The sequence below is a fragment of the Lutra lutra genome, chromosome 10 (assembly GCF_902655055.1).
Source record: "Lutra lutra chromosome 10, mLutLut1.2, whole genome shotgun sequence".
NCBI lineage: Eukaryota > Metazoa > Chordata > Mammalia > Carnivora > Mustelidae > Lutra > Lutra lutra.
Window position 1 is genome coordinate 95002773 of NC_062287.1, and position 24815 is coordinate 95027587.

At 42.3% G+C, this 24815-nt stretch overlaps 3 protein-coding genes across 15 annotated transcripts in view; all 3 read left to right on the forward strand.

Moving 5' to 3' along the window:
* Positions 1-24815, forward strand: part of LOC125079411 (very-long-chain 3-oxoacyl-CoA reductase) — a 339719-nt gene that overhangs the window by 164227 nt on the left and 150677 nt on the right. Inside the window, exons 10-11 of one of the 5 annotated variants that reach the window (XM_047692990.1) lie at positions 2414-2563; positions 2818-3300. The exons of the other annotated variants lie outside the window; for them this stretch is intronic. Coding sequence (XP_047548946.1) covers positions 2414-2563; positions 2818-2922 — 255 coding nt within the window. The 3' untranslated portion in view covers positions 2923-3300. Of the gene's footprint in view, positions 1-2413; positions 2564-2817; positions 3301-24815 lie in introns of those variants that run through there. 5 annotated transcript variants of the gene reach the window in all.
* On the forward strand, positions 12595-13960 carry LOC125079413 (sterol carrier protein 2-like). Its single transcript, XM_047693001.1, has one exon. The coding sequence runs from the start codon at positions 12620-12622 to the stop codon at positions 13049-13051; it is 432 nt and encodes a 143-aa protein (XP_047548957.1). The 5' UTR covers positions 12595-12619; the 3' UTR covers positions 13052-13960.
* The window catches only part of ALKBH3 (alkB homolog 3, alpha-ketoglutarate dependent dioxygenase), a 38179-nt gene continuing 32987 nt past the window's right edge, over positions 19624-24815 (forward strand). For 3 of the 9 annotated variants that reach the window (XM_047692991.1, XM_047693000.1, XM_047692999.1), the window contains exons 1-5: positions 19624-19948; positions 20712-20902; positions 22553-22698; positions 23434-23537; positions 24604-24638. In XM_047692991.1, coding sequence (XP_047548947.1) covers positions 22620-22698; positions 23434-23537; positions 24604-24638 — 218 coding nt within the window. In that variant the 5' untranslated portion in view covers positions 19624-19948; positions 20712-20902; positions 22553-22619. The other 6 variants (XM_047692995.1, XM_047692993.1, XM_047692996.1 and 3 more) reach the window with 6 other exon arrangements.

The window sequence follows — 24815 nt, forward strand, 5'->3', positions numbered from 1 at the left end:
GTGCCCCATGCTCCACGCATTTCTGACACCTGAACCATACTGAACAGCTTTGCAGTTGCCCGAGGACCTTGTGCTCTCTCTCCTTTTCTATGCTCCCAACTGTTCTCATTACCCAAAATGTTCTTCCTTTGTTTGTTTACCTGGCAAAGTCCTCCACTTTATTTAAGACTTCGCTCTAAAGTATTTCATCTTTGAATCCTTTGCATCCTCTGCTAGACCACATTAACTGCCTTGATTTTAAGCCATTGGTGGAAATAAAAAAACCTTTCCAGAACAGAATTTAAGTTTCTTCATTGAAAAACATAGCTAGACTTGGGATTCCTAGGCATGTGTCTCTTGCCTCCACCTCCAGAGCTAGGAGGTTCCTCAGGCTCTCTGGATGGTTTAGCTGAATGGTGAGTGAACTTATGGCACCATCAAGTGGTTCATCCGGGCAGTGCCACTTGATTCTTATGCAGGAGGCTAATAGTCCAACTTATGCCATGTATCTACTGAGAGAGGGAGGGTGATCATATCAAGATGTAATTGGAAGGTATAATTATCAGACCATCTTCATCCTGAGACACTCAGAACTTTACAGAACCCTCAGTGGCTCGTGATCCATAGATGGAAATGGGGTTTTAAATCTTCACTTTTTTTATAACCAGGAAACCTGAGACAGAGATGTGACACGGCTTGCTTGTGTTCCTTCATTATTCCAGATGGTGCATAGGCATGTGCTTTCTTTTGTTTTGTTTGCCACTCAGCTTGGCAAATGGTTTTCTTTCCTCACCCATTGTTAGAGTCTCAGTGAACTCTTCATGTCATACTGTATCCTGGCCACATGGCTTTAAAATTAAAGACCTTTTCGACAAAGTATTTTTGCTCAGTAAGTGGGGGGTTGCATGGATAGGGGTAAATTCTCAAAAACCAAGAGTCACCTAATCACAGGTGGCCCAGGTATTGAGGTACTTGGGGGACATTAATTAACTTAGTGTGGGTTTGTGGCTGCCGGCACATAATAGAAAGATGGAGAAGGACTGTGTTCTTACCAGGCAGGCTGGACTTTCAGCTCCCATGTTCATGAGGGTGGATTATATTCCTTGACTCATACTTGGAGTGGGAAAAATTCAAAAACCAAAAAGCAAAACCCCCAAAGAGCCGTGGGAACATTCCTTCCAGCTCTCAGCAGGAAGGAAACACCTCATCTGGAACATATCTCAATTTTATTTCTACCTCTAGTGAAGTTTTTTATTTTGACCACCAGGTATTAGATCCTCTTCTTTTTTTTTTTTTTTTAAGATTTTATTTATTTATTTGACAGACAGAGATCACAAGTAGGCAGAGAGGCAGGCAGAGAGAGAGGGAGGAGGAAGCAGGCTCCCTGCGGAGCAGAGAGCCCGATGTGGGGGCTCCATCCCAGGACCCTGGGATCATGACCTGAGCCGAAGGCAGAAGCTTTAACCCACTGAGCCTCCCAGGGGCCCCTTAGATCCTCTTCTTTAACAGAAACATCACTGTCCTCAATACCCTTTCCTCTCATGCACACGTGGGAAACAGAATACATTCACTCTTTGATGAATGATAGCCCAGCTTACTTCAAACTGCAGAAGGAACCTCTTGTGTCATGAGTCAGGACCCATTGTAGTAGGGTCTCCTCGTGTTCTATGTTGAATCCTATCCAAATGTGTCAAGCCTGAGCAATAAAGAACTTGACGCTAGTTAAGTCCTTCTGACAGGTCATGTTCAAATCTGTCCTCCCACGCCACTCCCCTCAAGGGTCTCTCGGTTACCCAGGCTGTTTCCATGTGGTTTTAGGGTCTCCCCCACAACAACGAAGAAAGAAAAAAAAAAAAAAAAGTGTGCTGGGGGAAGATCCTATCCTATCAGCAGCAAAGTTTATAAGACTCAGACACAGTGGTAAGAAACTAGGAAAGGAAGAATCGTAGCTAAATTCTGAGAGGGGAAATGCTTATTTTTTTAGAGGCCCCAAAGCTGATAGAACTATCTTAATGAACCACAAATTAGAAGGAAAATGAGCATTATCTCTTTGGGAGGATAAAATGTCAAAAACCTTCGTGGTGGTTTTGTAACAATATTCAGTTTAGTCAAGAGTGGAAAGAGTATCCTTTCCAGAACCACCGCTCTCCAGGTTTGTTTAAGTGCCTTCTTTTTAAAAGGTACAGAAAGGTCTATTTCTGCTTATTTTTAATAATTTCTCAGTCTCAAATTGTTTCGTTGATAGATTGCCGTATTACAGTTGATTTTATGCCGTCATGTACTCTCTCAAGCTGACTTTAGATCTCACCAGAATGTTTCTATGTTTCTGCCACTAAGAGCAATCAAGCAATTCTCAGTTTGTGGTCTAACTAATCAAGAGCATGTTTTTTGTTTTTGTTCTTGTGGTGGTGGGGATGGGGTGTTGCCCTTCTAGAGTGTTCTGCCGTACTACGTGGCTACAAAGCTGTCGAAAATCCGAAAGCCAACTCTGGATAAACCGTCTGCGGAGACGTATGTGAAGTCTGCTCTGAAAACAGTGGGCTTGCAGTCCCGAACCACCGGATACCCGGTCCATTTTCTTATGGTATGTAGCCTTGCAAGTCTCCAATCAGCCCTTTGGTTTGGAGTTTTCTTTCCTGCTAGGTCACAAAATAGCATGTGGTGTGTTAGCATCTATACATTGTCTAGACTTACTAATGAGGCATCTATGTTTTATTTTAAACACCCAAGAACTTTAAAATTGACCAACGAAACAGTAGAGTAAAACATCAGATCGGATGCTCTCATTTAGCCCAAATTGGAGGCTGTCGTGACATATCTCCCCATTTCTCTCCCTAGGACTCAGTAATTTCAGTCATGCCTACCTGGCTGTATTTTAAAATGACCATGAATTTTGGCAAGTCCACGCGGGCTCGCTATATGAAGAAAAACAAGAAGAACTAAGCACTGGTAACTCGCTGAGTAGCTCGGCCCAGTGTGCCAGCCTACGTGTCTTTACGGCAAGGCACCCACCCGTCTCCAAAGTCTGCGGTTGTCATTTGATCAGTTACTAATAAGACTAAATGTTGTCATAATTGGGACAAAAGCAGAAGTTGTGTTCAGGAGTTCTGGACATACATTTTGAATACTGCCAGGAGTTATTTTGAAATTTAATGTAAATGCTCCTATCAAATAGATATAGAACTAATAATACTAACAAGAACAGTGTCATGGGAAGAAACATGATTTTGGCATATCACAGAATGACAGAACCAGACATAACGCTTCAGTGGTTTCCTCTGGCCCGGATGGTGATGGTTTTTGTATTTTCTCTGAATTATACTTTAAAAAGTAAAAAGTAAATAAAAATTATACTTTAAAAAGTAAATACTTTAAAAAGCTCCATTTTTTTTTTTTAAACACTTGGAGGGAGTGGAGATTCATTGATTCACTTATAGGAGGACACACTGTAATAAGCATTGCTATGAGGTTTTTAAAAGTATGTCCCAATGTGTATATTTCTGTGGAACTTTTTGTTCTCAAAGGTAGCTAATGACGTAAAAATAATACAGGAAACATGAAATTCCTTTTGACACATGGAGCCCACTAATATATGCTTTCCTCTAATACATATTTCTTCTCAGTTTAAATGCGTGTAAATACTGAAAGCTATATGGTATGATTTATAAAAGTAAATGGGCCAAAAAATACATTGAGATGAGCAGCCAACTATCATGCCGCTACAACCCTGACCCAGGAGAGTGGCCTGCTTGGACCCCAGCCTCCTTTGTCTCTGCACTGCAGCAGTCCTGTTCCCATGTGTGACCACAAGCTATTCCTAAAACAGTAATGGTAACAGAGAAGTGACCTTAGACTTTGAAATCGATACCCTGTAGATAGCAGTCTGACTAGTTTTAATAAAAGATGATATAACCACAGTGATGACTGTAAATGTATTTCTTTGGTGCTTGAAATTAAGCCTGTTTTTACACTGGCTTACTATAAATTAAGACTTACTTTTATCCTGCTCCATAACTTGAGGGAAATCACCAAGAGATAATTCAATATTGTGAAACATGTAACACAGAAGGTAGGTCTTTATGAAGGCTGTGGTTCCTAAGCTCTGAGTTTTAAGCACCAGGAGATTTGTTTTTAAAAAAAAAAAAAAAAAAAAAAAGTAATTGCCGTGTTTAGGTGTTGAGGTGTTTCTACCCTTTAGTTTTGCTAGCTAAGGATGTAAAACAAAAATAGGAAGATCCAAAGTACTGTCTGCTCTTAGCATCATTACATAGGAGAAAAGACATTTTAGCACCCAAAAAGTAAGAACATAATCTCAGAATCATTTAAACTGACTTTTGAAATATGATTTTGAAATTGATTTTGAAATGAAAATAAACTTAGTTTTATGAAAAACACATTGCCTTTTTCTTTCTCATTTTGTTGTTGAAATGGTGAAACCACAGTGACCTGAGCGATACTTTGTTTGCTTTCACACATTGGCTCATTGATTATTGTGCGTGGTAGTGGGTTGGTAGCGTGTGGAGGGATCGATGTACAAGCATACAATTTGGTCAGTTGTATTCTGACCAAATCCTGTAGCAATCTCCAAACTTCTAAGCTCTAGCTTTTACTACTTCAACTTGGGGTTGTGTCCTCTTGTATTTGACACCCAAGACTGAAGATAAGGGAATAGAACTCTGTTTCTAGGCACAGGAAAAAATTCATTGAAAAAGAACCCAGGTACTCCAAACTTTCAAAATAGTGGAGCACAGTTTTTAGACTTAACTTTATATCAACTTGATGTTATAGTCCTATGTGTGCTAGATTAAGGTTGGAACCTAAGAGAGTAGAGTAAAAGAGAGACTGATTCATGTAGAATCAACTCATTTCACAACACAGTGAGCTAGATTTTAATTTCTTGTTCTCTCATGGTTTCTGGCAGTAGCATGGGGGGAACACGAGAGTAACTGTCTTGCACATGTAATGACATTGCCGTTCTGTGTTGTCTTTGTGCCAGTCCCCCATGCACTGGGAGTAAATACAGATGTTATGACTGTTCTCAATTTCCTCAAATGTGGTCCTGCCCTAAACAGATGATTTCCTCTCATTGGATCATTTATTGCATTGAAATATGACAGAACTGAACTTTATATGGGGTGAACATCAGTGGTGACACCAGACAAATGGTGCTGATGCCATGTAGAAGAGGAGATTTATTGTGATACCTTATGAGAATGCAATAAACTTAAGTTGTACTCTAATTTTTTAAACTCAATTGATACCAAGTTATCTGAGATTTAGGTGGTCCTGGATTCTGCTGCTTTGATCTGTAGTTACAGTGTCAGAGGAAATTGTCAAAGCTCTTTATTGAATATGTTGGAAACTAATCCAATAAAAAAATGTTTAAGGGCTCACTACTTTGTACTTTGATACTCACTTCATGATGAAAACTATACCTGTGGACAGAATTTAAATTCCCTCTTGGAATGTAATTCTTTCTGTAGAGGTTTCTGTAGAGATATCTAGAAATGAAACATTGTGTCCAGCATGAACACAAACATATTAAATGAAACCATGTTAACGTGATGATGGCATATTACAACTTTGCACTCTCCTTTTACCTGTGTCTGAAAAGCCAGCGAAATGGGTACTACAAATGATAAGCCTAAAAGGATATAAGGCAAACTTGTCTTCCTTACTACAGAAGTTTCTAGATATAGCATTGTGTACATTTATTGAGTGCTAACCACATGCTGTTTACTCTTCTGGGAAAGAAGAAGAAACTACAGTGAAAAAGGGACCAAAGATTTTGCCTCCGTAGAGCTTACATTTGAGCTGGGGGAAGGTGAGGCAAGCAAAGGAGGGAGACAGGTTAAAAAAGAAGAAAGAAAGAATAACATAGCATAAGTGCTTTATTCTATGCAGTGAGGGGTGCGGAACGAAGCTAGGTAAGGAGGATGGGGAATCAATGTGTGTAGGGTAAGAGTGGGAGGCTTGTATACTCATAGTGGGTGTGGAAAGAGGTTTAGAACTGTCTTGGGGAAGCCTTTCGGGTATGTGGGAGAAGGCAGACCAGCCTGAGCAAAGAACCCAAGGAGACTGCATGCCTGGTGTATTCCAAAATGGCTAGGAGTACATACATATTGAAGTACATACTGCATGAAGTCTAAAGATTTCAGAGATCTTGTTTAGTGTAGTTATGATTTTTTAGTATGAAATCACCTTACGTTCTTGGTCATAATTCACTATCTTTGTACTGCTGAATTCAATTTGCTGGTATTTTATTTGGAATTTTTGCATCTGTATTTAGGAAATTGGTTTGCAATCTTTTTCATATTTGTCTGGCATTCATATTAATATTATAACTTCATTAAATGAGCTGGGAATTGCTTATTTTACTATGCCCTGGAAGACTAAAAGATTGGAGCAGTCTTTTTCCTTGAAGTTTATAAAACCATCTGGCCATGGTATTTATCTTTGGGAAGATTTTTAACTCCTGATGATGTTGTTCTAATGGTAATAAGACTACTCAAGCATTCAATTTTTTCTCGAGTCAATTTTGAAAAAAAATTCTAAGCACTGACTCGTTTTTCTTCCCAGCATTGTGTGTATTATTAGCATAATGTGACTTGAGGAATCTTTGATTTTTTTTTAAGCCTTCTTTTTCCTTTCCCACTATTCCTTGTGTTTCTCACTTTCTTTCCCTTGACCATTTTGCTAGAAATTTATCTCCTTTATTAGTTTTTAAAGAAGCAACTTTTGGGGGCGCCTGGGTGGCTCAGTGGGTTAAGCCTCTGCTTTTGGCTCAGGTCATGATCTCAGGATCCTGAGATCAAGCCCTGCATCAGGCCCTCTGCTCAACAGGGAGCCTGTTTCCCCCCTCTCTGCCTGCCTCTCTGCCTACTTGTGATATCTCTCTCTCTCTCTCTCTCTCTCTCTCTCTCTGTCAAATAAAGAAAGAAAATCCTTAAGTTAAAAAAAAAAAAGCAACTTTTGGCTTTATCGATCCTTTTGGCCCTTCTCACTATATGTTCTCCTGATTTCTGGCAATTTATTCTGTTATTTTTCTTATTTCACAAACTGAACATTTCATCCATGTTTTAACATTTTTTCTATTCTGACATAAACATTTATTGCTCTAAGTTTAATTATCTTTTGCTACATCCCACAATTCAGGAGTGTGTGTGTGTGTGTGTGTGTGTGTGTGTGTTTGTGTGTGTGTGTACATAAACATGTGCATACACACATTCTTTTCAGTGCTAATATTTAAAAATTTATAACTTTGACCTCTTACCTGTTTAGAAATATTTTTTAAAGCACAAATTCAAATTTTTATAAATGCTATTTCCTTTTTAAAATGCTTGTGTTGGGGCACCTGGGTGGCTCAGTAGGTTAAGCCTCTGCCTTTGGCTCAGGTCATGATTTCAGGGTTCTGGGATCGAGCCCCGCAGCAGGCTCTCTGCTCAGCGGGAAGCCTGCTTCCCGCCCCCCCCTGCCTACCTCTCTACCTACTTGTAATCTCTCTCTGTGTCAAATAAATAAATAAAATCTTAAAAAATAAAATAAAATGCTTGTGTTGGTATCACAACCAATAAGGCAATTTTATATTTTGTATATTGTGTTATCGTGGACTGAAGATTATGTAGTATTCCTGCCAAAAATGTATAATCTGAACCTAATCACACTTGATCTTTGCCAAAAGGCCAAGAAGCAATAACGTGAACCTAATCAAAAAGAAATATCAGAAAAATGTAAATTGAAAGATATCCTACAAAATAACCAACTTAAATTTGTCAAAAGTTTCAGATTAAAGAAAACTAAAGAAACGTGACAAGTAAATGTTACATGATCTCAGATTGAATCTTGATTAAAAATAAGATTTTTGAGACAATGGGTAAGATTTGAGTAAGGTCTGTAGGTTAGATAATAGCATCGTATCAATGTTAATTTCCTGAGTTTGATCATTGTACTGTGGTAATTCAAGAAAAAGCTCTTGAATTTTAGGAAATACACACTAGAGTATTTAGGGATAATGGGACATTATCTATGCAACAATCTCAAAAGGTTCAGAAAAAAATTATACAGAAAAAGATAAAGCAAACGTGTTAAAATGTTAACATTGGAAGAATCTAGGTGAAAGTTGGTATATGAGAACTCTGTGTGCTGCACTGTAGAATTCCCATAAATCTGAAATTTATTTGGAATAAAAAGTGAAATCTTTTGTTATTGATTTCTAAATAATTACACTGTGGTTGGAGAATATGTGGGTATGGCCCAGCTTGGGCAAGTTATAATCTTTCTCTGCCTCAGTTTTGCCTTCTGAAAAATGAGAACAGCACCTGGCTTGTAGACTGTTGGTGAGCAAAAATTTGTATTTTTAAAGTACGCAGGATCTAGCCTGGCATAAAGTAAATATATATAAAAATGCTGTAGTAGCCTGAATAGTGTGGCCCCCAAAGATACCAGATCCAGATCCCTGGACCCTGTGAACACTACCTTATGTGGAAAAAGGTCTTTGCAGGTGTGATTAAGTTAGAAGATCTTCAGACGAAATTATCTAAGTGAGCCCTAAATGGAATCACAAATATCCTTAATAAGAGGACGATTACACACAGAAAAGGAGAAAGCAGTGGGACCTCGGAGGCAGAGATCGGAGGGACGCAGCCACAAGTCAAGGAATGCAGTTGGCTACTGGGCACTGTTAGAGGCCAGCAACTGGATTATTTCCCAGAGGTTCTGGAGGATTGAGGACCCAGCTGACACCTTGATTTTGGATTTCTGGCCTTCAGAACTGTGAGAGTGATCTTGTTTTAAGCCACTGAGTTTATGGTAATGTTACAGCAGTCATAGGAAACTAATACAAATGTAAACCCTTTACTTTCACCAATTTTTAGAAAATTTTTGAGATGTATTTTATGTCTAGGTATGGCCAATTTTTAAAAAAGTTTTTTACTTAAATTCAATTTAATTAACATATACTGTATATTAGTTTCAGAGGTAGAATTTAGTGATTCATCAGTTGCATACAACACCCAGGCCTCATTCATCCTGTGCCCTCCTTAATACCCATCACCCACTTACCCCATCAACCCTCAGTTTGTTTCCTATGATTGAGTCTCTTATGATTTGCCTCCCTGTTTTTTAAAATGTACCATATGAGCTTAAGAAGAATGTTTATTTTCCAATTGTTATCTTCTATGTATGTACATTAAGCTTATTAGTTGTTCAAATCTCCCGTCTTTACTAATGTTTGTTTGCCTGACCTGTCAATAATTGAGAGAAGTATTTTGAAATCTCTCACTATAATGATGGATTTTCAGATTCCCTGTTTTATCAGTTTTTGCTTTACATATTTGGAGGCTATCTAGTTCGGCGAAAAAGTCTGGAATTATGCCTTCCTGGTGGGTTGAACTCTTTTTTTGGTCTGCAGTGACAACCTTATTGCTAATGCTTTTTGCCTTAAAATCTGTTTTCTGCGATTCCAAACTAGCTATCTCTGCTTTATTTTGGTTAGTATATAGTAGTATATACTTTTCAGTTGCTTTCCTATCTATTTTTCTATGTATTTATGTTATTCTTTCCTGTGAATTGTTTATTGAAAAATCTACCTTTTTTAACGTTTTCTTCTTTTCCTCAGTTTTTATAAATATTTATGAGTTGTTTTAAAGTTCTTCTCTGCTTGGGGCGCCTGGGTGGCTCAGTGGGTTAAAGCTTGTGCTGCCTTCAGCTCAGGTCATGATCCCAGGGTTCTGGGATCGAGCCCCACATTGGGCTCTCTGCTCAGCGGGAAGCCTGCTTCCTCCTCTCTGCCTGCCTCTCTGCCTACTTGTAATCTCTGTCTGTCAAATAAATAAATAAAAATCTTTGAAAAAAAAAATAAGGTTCTTCTCTGCTTATTCCTACATTTGGATCATCTGTAGATCTACTTATTTGGTTTTTTTTTTTCTCTTGATGATCGGTCATATTTTTTAACTCCTTGCATGTCCCATAATTTTCTTTTATTGTATGCCAGAAATTCTATATAAAAGAAACATAAAGACTAAAGTCAGGGCACCTGGGTGGCTCAGTGGGTTAAGCCTCTGCCTTTGGCTCAGGTTATGATCTCAGGGTCCTGGGATCGAGCCCCGCATCGGGCTCTCTGCTCAGCAGGGAGCCTGCTTCCCCCGTCTCTCTGCCTGCCTCTCTGCCTACTTGTGATCTCTCTCTCTCTCTCTGTATCAAATAAATTAAATAAATAAAATCTTTAAAACAAACAAACAAAAAGCAACAAAAAAAGTCTAAAGTCAATGTTTTTATTCTCCAGAGAGGACTTGCCTCTTCCCTGTTGGATAGAGTAAGGACTAATCACTCCAATCTAAACAGGTGTTCAGCTGAGTTAGGGCTGGGTTGCCACTTTTTCTTTTTTTTTTAGATTTTATTTATTTATTTGAGAGGGCACGAGCAGGAGGAGTGGCAAGCAGAAGGAGAGGGAGAAGCAGGCTCCTCGCAGAGCAGGGAGCCCAATGTAGTGTTTGATCCCAGAAGCCTGGGAGCCTGAGCTGAAGGCAGATGCTTAACTGACTGTGCCACCCAGGCGCCCCAAGTTGCCACTTTTTTAGACTTGGTGCCCTTTAGTTTCAAATGTCAGCAGAATGAAAGCTGTCATATGTTTCTTGTGGACTCTTCTTTCTCAGAACCTTTTTTTCTTTAAGCACTGTAAGACTATAAAAGCTTTCACCTTGTCTTCCCAGTCCAGCCCTCTCCCTTCTGTAGCCCTAGTACTCAGCAAATGCGGCAAAGGGCAAACTCAAGCATTTATGGGCTCCTCTAGCTTCCAATCCATCGTGCCATCCCGCTGGTTGTCCAAAGGTCTGTTGGATTCTCTTTCCCCTCGTAGAGATGCCACTGCCTTTAGCAAGCCCAATCCTCAGCTGTCACCCTTAGAAAATGTGCCCAGAGAAAAAGATGGCCGACTTACCCGGCAAGGGTTCTTTCGCTAGCAGTTAAAGTATCACATCACAGGGCGCCTGGGTGGCTCAGTGGGTTGGGCCGCTGCCTTTGGCTCGGGTCGTGATCTCGGGGTCCTGGGATTGAGTCCCGCATCGGGCTCTCTGCTCACCAGGGAGCCTGCTTCCCTCTCTCTCTCTGCCTGCCTCTCTGTCTACTTGTGATCTCTGTCTGTCAAATAAATAAATAAAATATTAAAAAAAAAAAGTATCACATCACAGAGTTCCAACGTCTTCAAAGAAAATAAAAACGAATTTACTTAATTTATTTTCTATGTTATAATGGAGTAACAGAAGTAGAGTCTTCATTGGGTTTTTATTTTTCTTTCTTTTTTTTTTTAAGATTTTATTTATTTATTTGACAGAGAGAGCTCACAAGTAGACAGAGAGGAAGGCAGAGAGAGAGAGAGAGAGGGAAGCAGGCTTCTCGCTGAGCAGAGAGCCCGATGCGGGACTCGATCCCAGGACCCTGAGATCATGACCTGAGCCGAAGGCAGCGGCTTAACCCACTGAGCCACCCAGGCGCCCCATGGGTTTTTATTTTTCTTAAGATTTTATTTATCTGAGAGTGAGGGAGCCCCTGGCTGGGGGCTTGATCTCAGGGCCCCAAGATTATGACCTGAGTCAAAGGCAGACGCTTAACCCACTGAGCCACCCAGCTGCTCCTTCACTGTGTTTTTAAATTTCATGGTTATATTTCATTCTTTTTCAAAAATAGCTTTGCATTTTTGATGATTTTGAACTAATATTTTTCATACTTTCATTTATTTATTAGGCATCCTTATGTTGTGTATGTAATAGTTTCAATAATCCAATAATCTTTTAAAGACTTATTTATTTTGAAAGAGAGAAAGCAAGCTTGCACAGGAGCAGGGGAGGGGCTGAGGGAGCAAGTGGTATTAGAAGTCTGAAAGATTTAAGGTGCTTTTTTTTTTTTTTTTTTTGACAGAGCGAGAGAGGAACACAAGCAGGGGGAGTGGGAGAGGGAGAAGCAGGCTTCTCTCTGAGCAGGGAGGATGATGAGGGGCTCGATTCCAGGATCTTAGGATCATGACCTGAGCCGAAGGCAGATGCTTCACCATGGAGCCACCCAGGTCCCCTAAGGCACTTTTTAACATGCCCAACTTACTGTTATCCCATACATGGGAGTAACCTGGATTCATTGTGGTTTTCCTCCATGCTCCCACCCTGGTGCAGATGTTGGCTGCATTTGACCATCAAGCACTACACAACCTATTCGTGTAAGGGGAACCTCGCATAGCTTTGCTGTCTGGTTCTTTCAGGGCAAAAGACAACCTAGGCACATTGGCTTAGTTTCCGTGTTTCTCTACGGAATGAATTTGCTTCTAAAAAGTGGTTAATTTATTCCTAAGGCAAGAGAGGAGCTACTCCACTCATCATTCACTTAATAATTTCAGCTACTTTTAAAATTTTTTATAAGATTTTATTTATTTATTTGACACAGAGAGAGATCACAAGTAGGCAGAGAGGCAGGCAGAGAGAGAAAGGGAAGCAGGCTCCTTGCCGAGCAGAGAGCCTGATGCGGGGCTCGATCCCAGGACCCTGAGATCACGACCCGAGCTGAAGGCAGAGGTTTAACCCTCTGAGCCACCCAGACAGCCCTACTTTTAAATTTTTTTAAATAGGGAGGAGCTGTGGTTGTGACGATCTACAGGATGGGTTTTCCTGAAGCTGCCAGTTCTTTTAGAACTCATCAAATTGAGGGGGTTCCAACCGGCTCTGCAGTTGATGGATTTAAGGCAAATTTTGTCTTTAAGGAGATTGAGAAGAAGCTTGAAGAGGAAGGGGAAGAGTTTGTGAAGAAAATCGGTGGTATTTTTGCCTTCAAGGTGAAGGATAGCCCTGAGGGTAAAGAAGCCACCTGGGTGGTGGATGTGAAGAATGGCAAAGGGTCAGTGCTTCCTAACTCAGATAAGAAGGCTGACTGCACAATTACAATGGCTGACTGCGACTTACTGGCTTTGATGACTGGTAAAATGAATCCTCAGTCGGCCTTCTTTCAAGGCAAATTGAAAATCACTGGCAACATGGGTCTGGCTATGAAGTTACAAAATCTTCAGCTTCAGCCGGGCAAAGCTAAGCTATGAAGAACTTTTGCAAATTAAGATGAGATATATAGATATCTGTCCATATACTTCATTGTCAGAACTTAGATGGAAACTACACATTGGCAAATAGCGTGAGATTTGTTTTTAAATGGGTGTGACCAGTCCTGTTTTCCGAAGCTCTGGGTGGACAGAGCCTGATGATGTACTACTGCTAGCTGAATTGCATACAACTGTGCATTACAAAGTTAATATGGTAATTATGGTTTGGGGTAACATTGAGTTTCAGAATAAAATTAGGAACAGCAAAATCTAAAAACTATGTAAACAAAAGCTCTCATTTTGCTTATAAAGTATATTTAAAATCTTTCTGCTGAAGATTCAACTTAAGGTTTCCTCTGGAGAACTAGGGAAGAAACCGAATGCCAGGTGCTAGCCAGTAATTAGTGTTGTACACTTAATCTATTTTCCATTAATAGTTTTTAAAACTCTGTACTGAGATATTTTAAAAAAGACTGAAATTTTGCATTTCATGCCACCGAATGGTATTTTTTCCCAAATCAAAATAAATCTGATCAGAGTTTGGGGGAAAAAAATCTACAACTGAATGTAGGCCTATTTTTAAAATAAAAACATTTTTAAAATGACTTTCCTTCTTGAAAAAAAATCCTTGTATTGGTCATAAAACGCTGTTGTTAAAAATAATTGAACAAATAAAGCTCGCTTTGAGATGCACAGCTTTTAAACTATCTGTAAAGTGCTCAGTCCTTTGTTCTCATATTCCTATTTCATATAAATTTAGTTTAATTAATTATCCACATTTAATTTATCTTCCTGCTTTTTCTAATGCTAATGTTATTTCTTATACCTTATTAAGATACGGGGTAAAATAATGCTTTTGGAAGAATGTTTAACAGAAAATTAAAATAGCTCTTCCTGAAAAAAAAAAAATTTTTTTTAAATAATAGGCTTTTGTTGCCTATTTGCTTATGAGCATCCTAACCACTTGAAAGAAGATATCCCTGTCTTAGGCACAGCACCAAAAACAAGGTCTCAACAATGGTTTCAAAGTATTCCATAAGACAGAAAGGAAGAGAAGGAAGGGAGAATGAGTGTCTAATGTTAATCATAGGGTTCATACCATATATGATCACTGACTGCTTACTATGCCTCTCAAAGACTGCATGGTTTGACTCCTCTCTACCCCGTCTCGAAGAACCCCCTCAACACCCTCCCTGTTCCTACAGGAACCCTCTTTTAGTCTTTCCAATACACCCCTTCATTCAGTGTGGTTGAACGATTGCAAAAACAGCTCCCATACTCTACTCCTCCCAGTATCCAGAACCTTTGCACTGTGACTTTGCAACAAGTCCAGTCAAGAGGTGAAGTCTATTTCCCCACTCCTTGAACTTGGTTTAGCTTGCTCTGGCCAATAAATGAAGTGCTTTGTGCCACTCCTAAGACTAGGCCTCCAGAGACGCCTCTCCTGACACCACTAGTGAGCTTGTTCAAGGACGAGATGGCACATGGAGTCAAGGCTAGTCTACATCAGCCAACCCCCAGCTGCTGATGCACCAGCTGAATGAAACACAAATCAGAACTCCCAACCAACACAAGACTCCACATACATTGTGGATACTACTCCAGTAGGTTAGGTTCCCTCATGAGAGTCTCATACCAAATACGACAACTGTAATATTTATGTATTTTAAAAAATGTCTACCTCTCCTGCTAGACTGCAACTTCCATGAGGGCGGAAGCCAGGTCTGTCTTTGATCACTACTTTGTCCTTAGTATCCAGCACAGTGCTGTCTACAGTCAGTACTCATGACATTTGAATCAAGACTTGCCTGACATCCCAGTTCATACACTCGAAATAATGTGGTTCACGTTATTTCTGAGGACTTGGTGACTTCAGAGAAGAATCTGCTAAACCAGATTCTAAACCATCTAGATAAAGCCATCAGGAAGGATTTATAACCTAGGGTCTGCCCAATCCTTCACTTTCAAAGTCTCTGAAAGAACCCAGCTATTAGGCCCCAGGAAATGGCACCATCTATCATTCCAGGAATAGTCCTGTCTTTCCTAATTTGGCTTTGCATATGCCACATATTTGCAGAAGAGGGCACGGTGGCCTCATGTAGCATAATGGTTTAGTTTTTTCCTTTGTAATTGGGACTAAGAAAATTGGATCAGTGTATGCATGTAACTACAGCATCGCTCGGCGTGCTCTCAGGAAATGTTAATATCATGTGCTATTATTTAGAAATCAGATGCGTAAATGGTGCCTGCTCTTTTTAGGAGTGATGTGACTATCAATATCTTAGCCACCAAACGCTCCATACTGTTTAAAACTCTGACATAACTTCCTGTTTGCCATATGCCTTCGCTGATGCCTGTAACCTCTAGTCACCTCTCTTGTCCTTGATACTTGTCTGCTCTCCACAATTTCACATCCGATTATGCTGTTCTTTCATGGTTCCTCACAGTTGGTGCTATGGCTTACTGGTAGATTTTATCTTGAGCAGCATCTGTAATTGTGTAATTGTGCTGGGTGTTGAATGGGAGGAGTTCCTGTCTGGAGTCTGGGGAAGCATCCTGTCTTCCTCGATGTTGGTTAGAGTTGGAGGAGACTTGAAAGCTTCCTTGCCTGCCCGCTGCAGAGTTGACAGTTTCCTGCCCCACTCTCCCCCCCCCCCCCCACTTCAAGCTGGGAACCACTAAGCCTCTGGCAGTGAGACACGGGCTGGGAATTTCTCTATGTAGTACCTTCACTGAAAGCTATTAGCATGACGTGCCATTATTTTCCCTGGATTGGATTTTCTCCAGAATTCTCAGCGGGCACTCCATAAGCAGCATATGATCAAAACAGGCAAGGTTTGGCAAGAGTCTGGTGTGAAAATCAGCAACTGAAAATAAGCAACAGTGTGTAGCTCATTCAGAATCCTTTTGGTAAAACCTACCAGCACCTCAAAAGCATCTATCAGTTTTGCCATCCAAGGGATGGGGTATCTGTTGAGAAAGTAGGCAGCTAGAAAAGGTAGAAGTCTGGCAGGTTCTTGGAAGATGAAACAAGGCACGGTTAAATATCCAAGTTGCTTGGCCCTGCCCCAGACCCACTAACCCAGAATCTCGAGGGGTGGCCTGGAATGTTCATTTTTTACAAGCATGCCCTAGGGACTCCAAACGCAGATAGTCTTCCAACCATAAGCTGAGAAATGCTGGTTTCAGAGTAGAGGCAAGGCAACCAGCTCAGCACAACTTTAAGAAGGCTGTCTTGGGTGAAGGAAAACAAGAGAGCAACACGAGAGCAAAGGGCCAGGGTTGATAGTGTCCAAATCAGAGCCAAACCGATTGCTCACAGTTTAAGGGCAACTCTGGGGCCAGCCACTTGCTAGCTATTGCTTCCAACCCCTGATATCACAATCACACTGTAACAGGAATCAAAGAGAAGACAGAAATTATATAGTTTCAGGGGAAAAATTAATAACCATAATAGGGTATCACCTACAAGGGGAAAGTAAATTCTAAGAATACAGAAACAGCAGACAGAGGGAAGAGCCACTACCAGCATCTAGGTCCAGGCAGAGGCATGCATTATGTGGGCGCGCACGTGCGCGCACGCGCGCGCACACACACACACACACACACACACACATCACCACCACCACCACCACCACCACCATCGCCACCACCAAGGAAGGCACAAATCTGGGCGTGCTCTCCCATCTGTTAGGAAGTTCAGATCTATGCTGTGTATTTCAAGTCATCTGCTCCAGGTGAGGGTTTCACAGGGTTTTCAAGCAAAGGACTGCTCATGTCTTCAGACACAGGAGAGCAAGCTACTTCCACTGCCATGGGAAGTTCAGGGTGACTTGGGTGTCCAAGAGATGTCAGTTTCCTCTAGGTCCAAGCAGATGTCACTATTTCAAAATTTGGAATCCCATTTCTTCCCAATCAATGCCTTAACTTCACAATAGGAACTTAACAAGGCTGTCAATGTCACTAACATTGCAATTCAGCCCACAGAGAGATGCCAACCACTGCTGGCTGCTCGGCATTGCACAGACAGCTGAAAGGAGCACTTGAATCAGGAAGAATCCTTTCCTCCTCTAATGTCCCTCCAGCACCCTCTACTGATGACGTTTCACATTGGACCAAATGTTCCAGTATTGCAAGCAGGGCAGTGGAGGATGGGTTTGGAGCTGAGAACCTGGCAAGATTTGGGCTGATAACTGGCAAGACACCTCACTTTCATTCCCTCTCCCACAGTCTCCACCACCACCCCGTGATAAAAACACAAACACTGCCTATAGAAATGGGGAAACCCATGATATAAGACTCACAAAGAACATCTTTCTAATACTACATACTAACATGTATCTAGCATAACCAACCATGTCAGTTGCCCAGTTCTTTTCTGCCTTTAGCATTTGAAGTCCTATGTCCTGGAAGACCTCTCAGTACCAGACAAATGGGAATGATTTGTCACCCTACAGGCATCCTGAAGGTTTCTAAACTTTCTCTGCATCCAAATCACCCTGAACACTTGGTAAGAATGCAAGTGATTTTGTTAAAAATGCAGTTATTTTGGATGCAAGCAAGCCATGGATGGATTTTTGAGAACTGTTCTACGTGGAGGCTGAAAAGGTGTTAATCACTACTTTTAGGGACTCCTCAATCCAAACTTCTTTGTCCTTGTTCCAAAACCATAATCACTGAAAAGAAAGAAATAACATCCTTTGGAAGACACAGCCAAGGTTCCTGAACCAGAAACAGACACTGACAAATTACTAGTTGATGGGGACAAAAAAAAAAAGGATAAAAATTATAGTCTGCCCTTACCACTTTTCTCTTCTTTCAGTTCTAGGATAAATAATTTTCCTTCAGTGTCACAAAGGATAACAAAAGAATGATGGATGCTGTGAAAATTAGATTTGTGGGATACACTGAGCTTTTGCAGGTAAGCAGGATATAATGCAAGACTTATTTTAAGGACTCCGACAGTGACTGTTGTTTGGTAGATCTTAGAGAATAGGCTGCACAAAACAGTCAATTCAGTGCTATTTTCTCTATTTTCACACTGTACGATACATGGTTTAATACGGCCATATTAAAGATGCTTCTCAGAAACTCGGAGGCAGTGAAAAGAAGACACTCTTTGACCCACTGGTCAAATTTATTTATTTTTAATTTTATGTTTAAAAAATATTTTATTTGAGAGAGAGAGAAAGAGAGAGAGACAGACAGCACAAGCAGGGGGAGCAGCAGAGGGAGAGGGAGAAGTAGACTCCCCACTGAGCAGGGAGCCTAATGTGTGGGGCTCCATCCCAGGATTCTGGGATCATGACCTGAGCCCAAGGGAGAAGCTTCCTGACTGAGTCACCCAGGTGCCCAAATTTATTTTATTTTTTATTTTTCAAGACACTCTTTTTTTTTTTTTTTAAGATTTTGTTTATTTTTTATTTGACAGAGATCATAAGTAGGCAGAGAGAGAGAGAGAGAGGAAGAAGCAGGCTCCCTGCTGAGCAGAGAGCCCGATGCGGGGCTCGATCCCAGCACCCCGAGATCATGACCTGAGCTGAAGGCAGAAGCTTTAACCCACTGAGCCACCCAGGCGCCCCTTTCAAGATACTCTTAATATTAACTGAATTTCTATTGTGTTCCAAGGACCCTGCTACATTCTTTACATGCATTAATTACCACAGGTAACTCTCCCAACAAGAGCTATGCCATTTCCTAAAGAAGGGGAGTACCGGGACACATGGGTGGCTCAGTCAGTTAAGCGGCTGCCTGCAGCTCAGGTCATGATCCCAGAATCCTGGGATGGAGTCCCACATCGGGCTCCTTGCTCAGCAGGAAGCCTGCTTCTCCCTCTGAATGCCGCTCTGCCTGCTTGTGCTCTCTCTCTCCCTCTCTCTCTTGCTCTCTGACAAATAAATACATAAAATCTAAAAAAAAAAAAAAGAAGAAGAAGAAGAAGTGGAGTACCTGCCCTAGATTTTACATCCAGTAAGTGGTGTCGTCTGGCTCAAGCAACACGTGGTTAAGCACTGGAGAGCCATGGAGGAGAAGGTCCCATGTCCTGCTGTGTTGTTGATGGAAAGACGCACGGGCTGCGGTGGGAACGCAAAGTTAGTGCCTGTTACACTTTCCAGGGCTTCCAGGGTAAAATTCAAATCCTTTTACTTCGCACATCACGACCTGGTTTCCCAACCCCCTCGCCCTTCCCCCAGCCCCGCTGGGACCCAGTCACTCTTTCCGCAGAGACCAAGGTTGGGGGCACTTAGATGTCTCCGGCTTGGTTTGGAAGCGAGGGGGGTGGACCTTGGCCTATGAAACGCGTCTTCATTCCCACCTTCGCCATGTCCCGGCTGCCGCCGGGGCTCCTATCGCACCTTCAGTCCGCGCTCCGCTCCTATCCCGGCCCTTATCTGCACCTTCAGCGAGCCGGACCTCTCCCCTCAGGGAACACGTAGCTGCCCGGACTCCAGCTAACGGCGCCGGAAGTAGTGGCGGCGGCGCGTGACGTCAGAGGAAATTCCTGACGCCGCGGCCTGTGGTTGCGAGCGGTCGGAGTCGGTGTTCCACTGTTAAGGTTCCCCGACAGCCGGTGGCGACGCGGGTCTGGGCCAGCGGGGTTAGTTCCAGGACCGGGCGGGTTTGTACCTGCGCGCCGGCTCCGCCGGCTGCTGTGGGGTCCCCGCTCCCCGCTGGGTGGCTGGGCCTTTGGGGACCGCCCCCTGAGGACCCTCCCGCGTCGACCTCCAGGACCGCGTCCCGGGGCTCCTGGAAGAGAAGGCTCGAAAATAGGGCAAGTTGCTAGCGCTGCTTGAGGACCAGGCTTTTTCACCGCCGAGGATCTCCTGATCTGCGCTTCAGCCGCGAGAGAGGTCTTGGTCCCGCTCTTTACAGAGGAAGAAACTCGGCCCGGGAAAGGTGAAGTCAGCTGACCGGTCATGCGGCCGGGAGCTGCCAGATTTAGATTTCGGAGCGAGTCAGGCTGGCGCCCGAGCTCTCGGCGTTTGCCTTCTGCGGGGTTCTCGAGCTTTATGTGGGGGAAGAACCCCGGGGTGGAAGGTGGGCTTGCTTAGCAGTTTCTGGGCCACAACATCGGATAGGTCTGGGGTGGGGCTCCGAAATCTCTCTTTTCAGCAGCTGTGCCCTGGCCCATAACAGCGTACTTCTCCCCTGGGAACAGAGTGAGAACTACAGCTGCAGGTGTTCAGAGCTTTTGACCCTCCCGTTGAGAGAAAGTAAATGTAAGCTGTCTCGACACATCTTGTGGGTGTCGAGGGTTGGCATTTGACTCTGCCATTAGCTCTTTTGGGGCAGATGGCAGTCTCCGTCATCTCCCTACCTCTTAACGGAGAAGGAATGATATGCTTATCACGTGGGGAAATTTGTTCAGTGTACCTATTCCTGGGCTCACCTCAGCTCAGAAGGTCTGGGGGAAGGTCTGGACATTGGAATGCTAAATAAGCCATAAAACGAGCTTGTCACCTGCGAGGACTTGAAATGTGAAGCTTTCTTAGAGCAATAAAGAAACGGATCATAGGTTCAGAACATGTGGCTTGAACCTCCCTGTGTTGGTCTTTTTAGTAGCTGTGCTCCTGTATTTGCTGTGAGCTAAAATTTTAATGGCAGAAATGTCAAATTAGTATTGCTGAGTATTAGGAAGTGGTTTTTTTTTTTTTTTCAGTTGACTGAAAACTGGAAGTTAATAAAGTTTGAATGTTAATCTACCTCCTGTTGACTTCCCAAGTGACTCTGGGTGAGCCGCTTAACCTTGTCATCATCTGTGCCCCCTTAGCACCATCTCCCACGATGCTTGTCGCAAAGACGAACATTTGGATCCATCCTGAGATGGATCCATTCTGAGACAGACCATGGGTATTTTTTTTAAAGATTTATTTATTTATTTATTCGACAAGGAGAGAGAGATCACAAGTAGAGAGGCGGGCAGAGAAAGAGGGGGAGGCAGGCTTCCTGCCGAGCAGAGAGCCCGATGCAGGGCTTATCCCAGAACCCTGAGATCATGACCTGAGCCAAAGGCAGAGGCTTAACCCACTGAGCCACCCAGGCGCCCCAACCACATGGGTATTTTTTAATACGCTTCCAGGGAAGTTTGATATAGCCAGTTACAACGGAATATGGAAGTGCCCTTGGAAACGGAGTCTGAGCTATTTCTCAGTATCCGTATAGGTGAGAGAATATTACAGTTTCTTTGACACTACTAAGACTAATGTTGTTTATGATAGATCTTAGAGTTTCTTAACGTGTACTTTCTTGGGAAAGAAGCAAATGTACTGTTAGAAGCAAATGTACATTGGGACGCCTGGGTGGCTCAGTCTGACTCTCGATCTTGGCTCAGGTCATGATCTCAGGGTGGTGAGATGGAGCCCTGCATGGGCTCTGCACCAGGCGTGAAATCTGTTTAAGATTTTTCTCTCTCGGGGCGCCTGGGTGGCTCAGTGGGTTAAAGCCTCTGCCTTCGGCTCGGGTCATGATCCCAGGGTCCTGGGATCGAGCCCCACATCGGGCTCTCTGCTCAGCGGGGAGCCTGCTTCCTCCTCTCTCTGACTGCCTCTCTGCCTACCTGTAATCTCTGTCAAATAAATAAATAAAATCTTAAAAAAAAAAAAAAAGATTTTTCTCTCTCCACGGCGAACCCTCCTACACTGTTGGTGGGAATGCAAGCTTGTGCAGCCACTCAGGAAAACAACATGGAAGTTCCTCAAAAAGTTGAAAATAGAGCTACCCTCTGACCCAGCAATCGCACTACTGGGTATTTACCCTAAAGACACAAACGTAGTGATCTGAAAGGGCCCAGGCACCCAAATGTTTATAGCAGCAATGTCCACAATAACCAAACTATGGAAAGAACCTAGATGTCCATCAAGAGATGAATGGATAAAGAAGATGTGGTATATATATGCAATGGAATATTACGCAGCCATCAAAACCCCCAAAATTTTGACATTTGCAACAATGTGGATGGAACTAGAGGGTATTATGCTAAGCAAAATAAGTCAATCAGGGAAAGACAATTATCATATGATCTCACTGATAGGAGGAATTTGAGAAACAAGACAGAGGATCATAAGGGAAGCGGGGGAAGAATGATGATGAAACCAGAGAAGGAGACAAACCTAAGAGACCTAATCTCAGGAAACAAACTGAGGGTTGCTGGAGGGGAGGGGGGTGAGGGATGGGGTGGCTGGGTGATGGACATTGGGGAGGGTATGTGCTAGGCTGAAGGAAAAAAAAAAAGAATTTCTCTCTTTTCTACCCCACCGCCAATGCATGCTCATTCTCTCTTGGGGGAAAAAAAAAAGGTTCTATAAGATTGCAAAAATGAACGTTAAAACCTGCAGTTCTAAATGACTTAGTAGGCTCCTTGATTGAGATGTTGTGATGACAGAAATTAATTTTGTATAGAATCTCCAATTGCATTGAGCTTGAAAGGATTATAATGACTTCCTTAGGTGGTTCACACTCACAATCCTAACTAAAAGCACTTTTTTTTTTTTTCCCAAACAGATACCCTCGTGTGGTTTTAATCAGGAATGAAATCTGAAAGCTAAGAGCAGAAGCGTTTTTGGTCAATATGGAGGACAAAAGACGGCGAGCCCGAGTGCAGGGAGCCTGGGCTGGTCCCCCTAAGAGCCAGGCCCCTGCTCAGCCAGGCAAGAACTTGTGGGGATCTTGTGTGAATGTACTTGCATTTCAGTTGATGTTAAGGAGTTATTTAAAGTGTAGCTGATGCCTTGATTTTCTTGATGATCATCTTTTTTTTTTTTTTAAGATTTTATTTATTTATTAGAGAGAGAGATCACCAGTAGGCAGAGGCAGGCAGAGTAGGGGGAAAGCAGGCTCCCTGCTGAGCAGGGAGCCCAATGCAGGGCTCGATCCCAGGTTGATCCCAGCTCGATCATGACCTGGGCCAAAGGCAGACGCTAACCGTCTGAACCCCAGGTGCCCCACTGGTGGTCATCTTTTTTTTTTTTTTTTTTTTTTTTTTTTTAAGATTTTATTTATTTGTCAGAGAGAGAGGGAGAGAGAGGGAGCACAGGCAGACAGAATGGCAGGCAGAGGCAGAGGGAGAAGCAGGCTCCCCGCCGAGCAAGGAGCCCGATGCGGGACTCGATCCCAGGACGCTGGGATCATGACCTGAGCCGAAGGCAGCGGCTTAAGCAACTGAGCCACCCAGGCGTCCCTGGTGGTCATCTTTTATTGGCGGTTGAGGTATAGTGTTCCTCGAATTTTGTCACACCTTTCAGTGTGTGTAGCGGGATCTCCGACAGACTTTACTCATTAATTTTTAGGTGTCATATCGGTTATCTTCAGCTGGATTTTATTGGCCCTTGCTCCCTAGAGCAGACTTTTTGAGTCTGGTTCACGCCCCTTCTTGTCGGTTTCAGCCTCCCCTGCTAAGAGCCGTCTCCTCCAGAGACCTGGTCACGCATGGATGAGCAAGGAGCATCACCTTTCAGACAGACAGTTTGTGTTCAAAGAACCCCAGCAAGTAAGTTCTTAATTCTCCTACAGTGCTAACAGATTTGCTTGTAAAAGCCATATTCACATAGTAGACACTCCAGGAGTGACTGAATAAATTCACTAATGAAAGGAATGTGAAAGGCCTTTACTTACAATGAAATGTGGCATATCAATTCCTTAGTATGTCTGAAGATTCTTTATAGTCTGCTCCCAACTGATGGGCAAGTATAATTCCCATTTTGGGGGGAAGGAGGTTATACCGTGATTAGCACTTGCATTCGTTGTCTGAGTTCTAACATGGTTCTAACAAACCATGCTGTCTTTAGTGCTAGTGTCTTTAGCAGATGTCTCCGGATTGGGTTGAAATTTTCAGCTACTACAATGCCTGATTTTTTTAGCCTTTTTTTCCCCCCGTGGGGAAAAATTGTAAGAAACAGTGAAGATTCACTGTTGTTAATAACATGGAAAAAGCTAAAAATTCTTCATCTTGCTGTAATAGTGATTGTGTAAATAATGATTAAAATTTATTTCTTAGTTTATCTTGTATTTTATTTTTTAAAAGGTTTAATTAAATTAATTAATTTGAGAGAGAGAGCATGCATGTGCATGACTCAGCAGAGGGAGAGAGAATCTTTGAGGCCGACTCTGTGCTGAGCACGGAGCCCAAGCAGGGCTCAATCTTACAACCTGAGATCATGACCTAAGCCAAAACCAAGAGTCTGATGCTCAACCAACTGTGCCACCTAGGCACCCCAGTATGTCTTCTATTTTAAAAAGTCTCCTGGAAAAATAATTAAAATAAATAAATAAATAGTTGCCTGGAAAGAAGGTTTTTCCAGAATTACTGGCTGCTCTGAAAGTGGATTAATTCTACTTTTATTATTTTTTTCTTGCCCACTAGTAACTGTGAAATAGTTCTAAGAAAAGCAGACAAGGGTCTCTGGTAGGATTGTAAAAGCTTGAAATTAAAAAAAGGGATAGTTTTAAACTTGACTTATTTTTATCAGAAATGAGAAGATGTGGTAGTCCTGCACATAAGCCTTTCTGAGGATTAGGGATCATTCCAGAAGTAAAATCTGCCTGTTTCCTTGCAGGTAGTACGCAGAGCTCCAGAGCCACGAGTAATTGAGTAAGTAATTTGTTGCCTTTCTGTATTTGCTGCCCACAGGAAAATGGAGAGCCCAGATCTTTCCCTCACTGGGTTTTCCATCTGAAAGAGATAAGGGCCCAGTTACTGTATTAATTTTAGGTTGGGATAGTTGTATCTTAGATGTCTTTAAACTTGGTCCTTTGGGAAGCCTTGCTC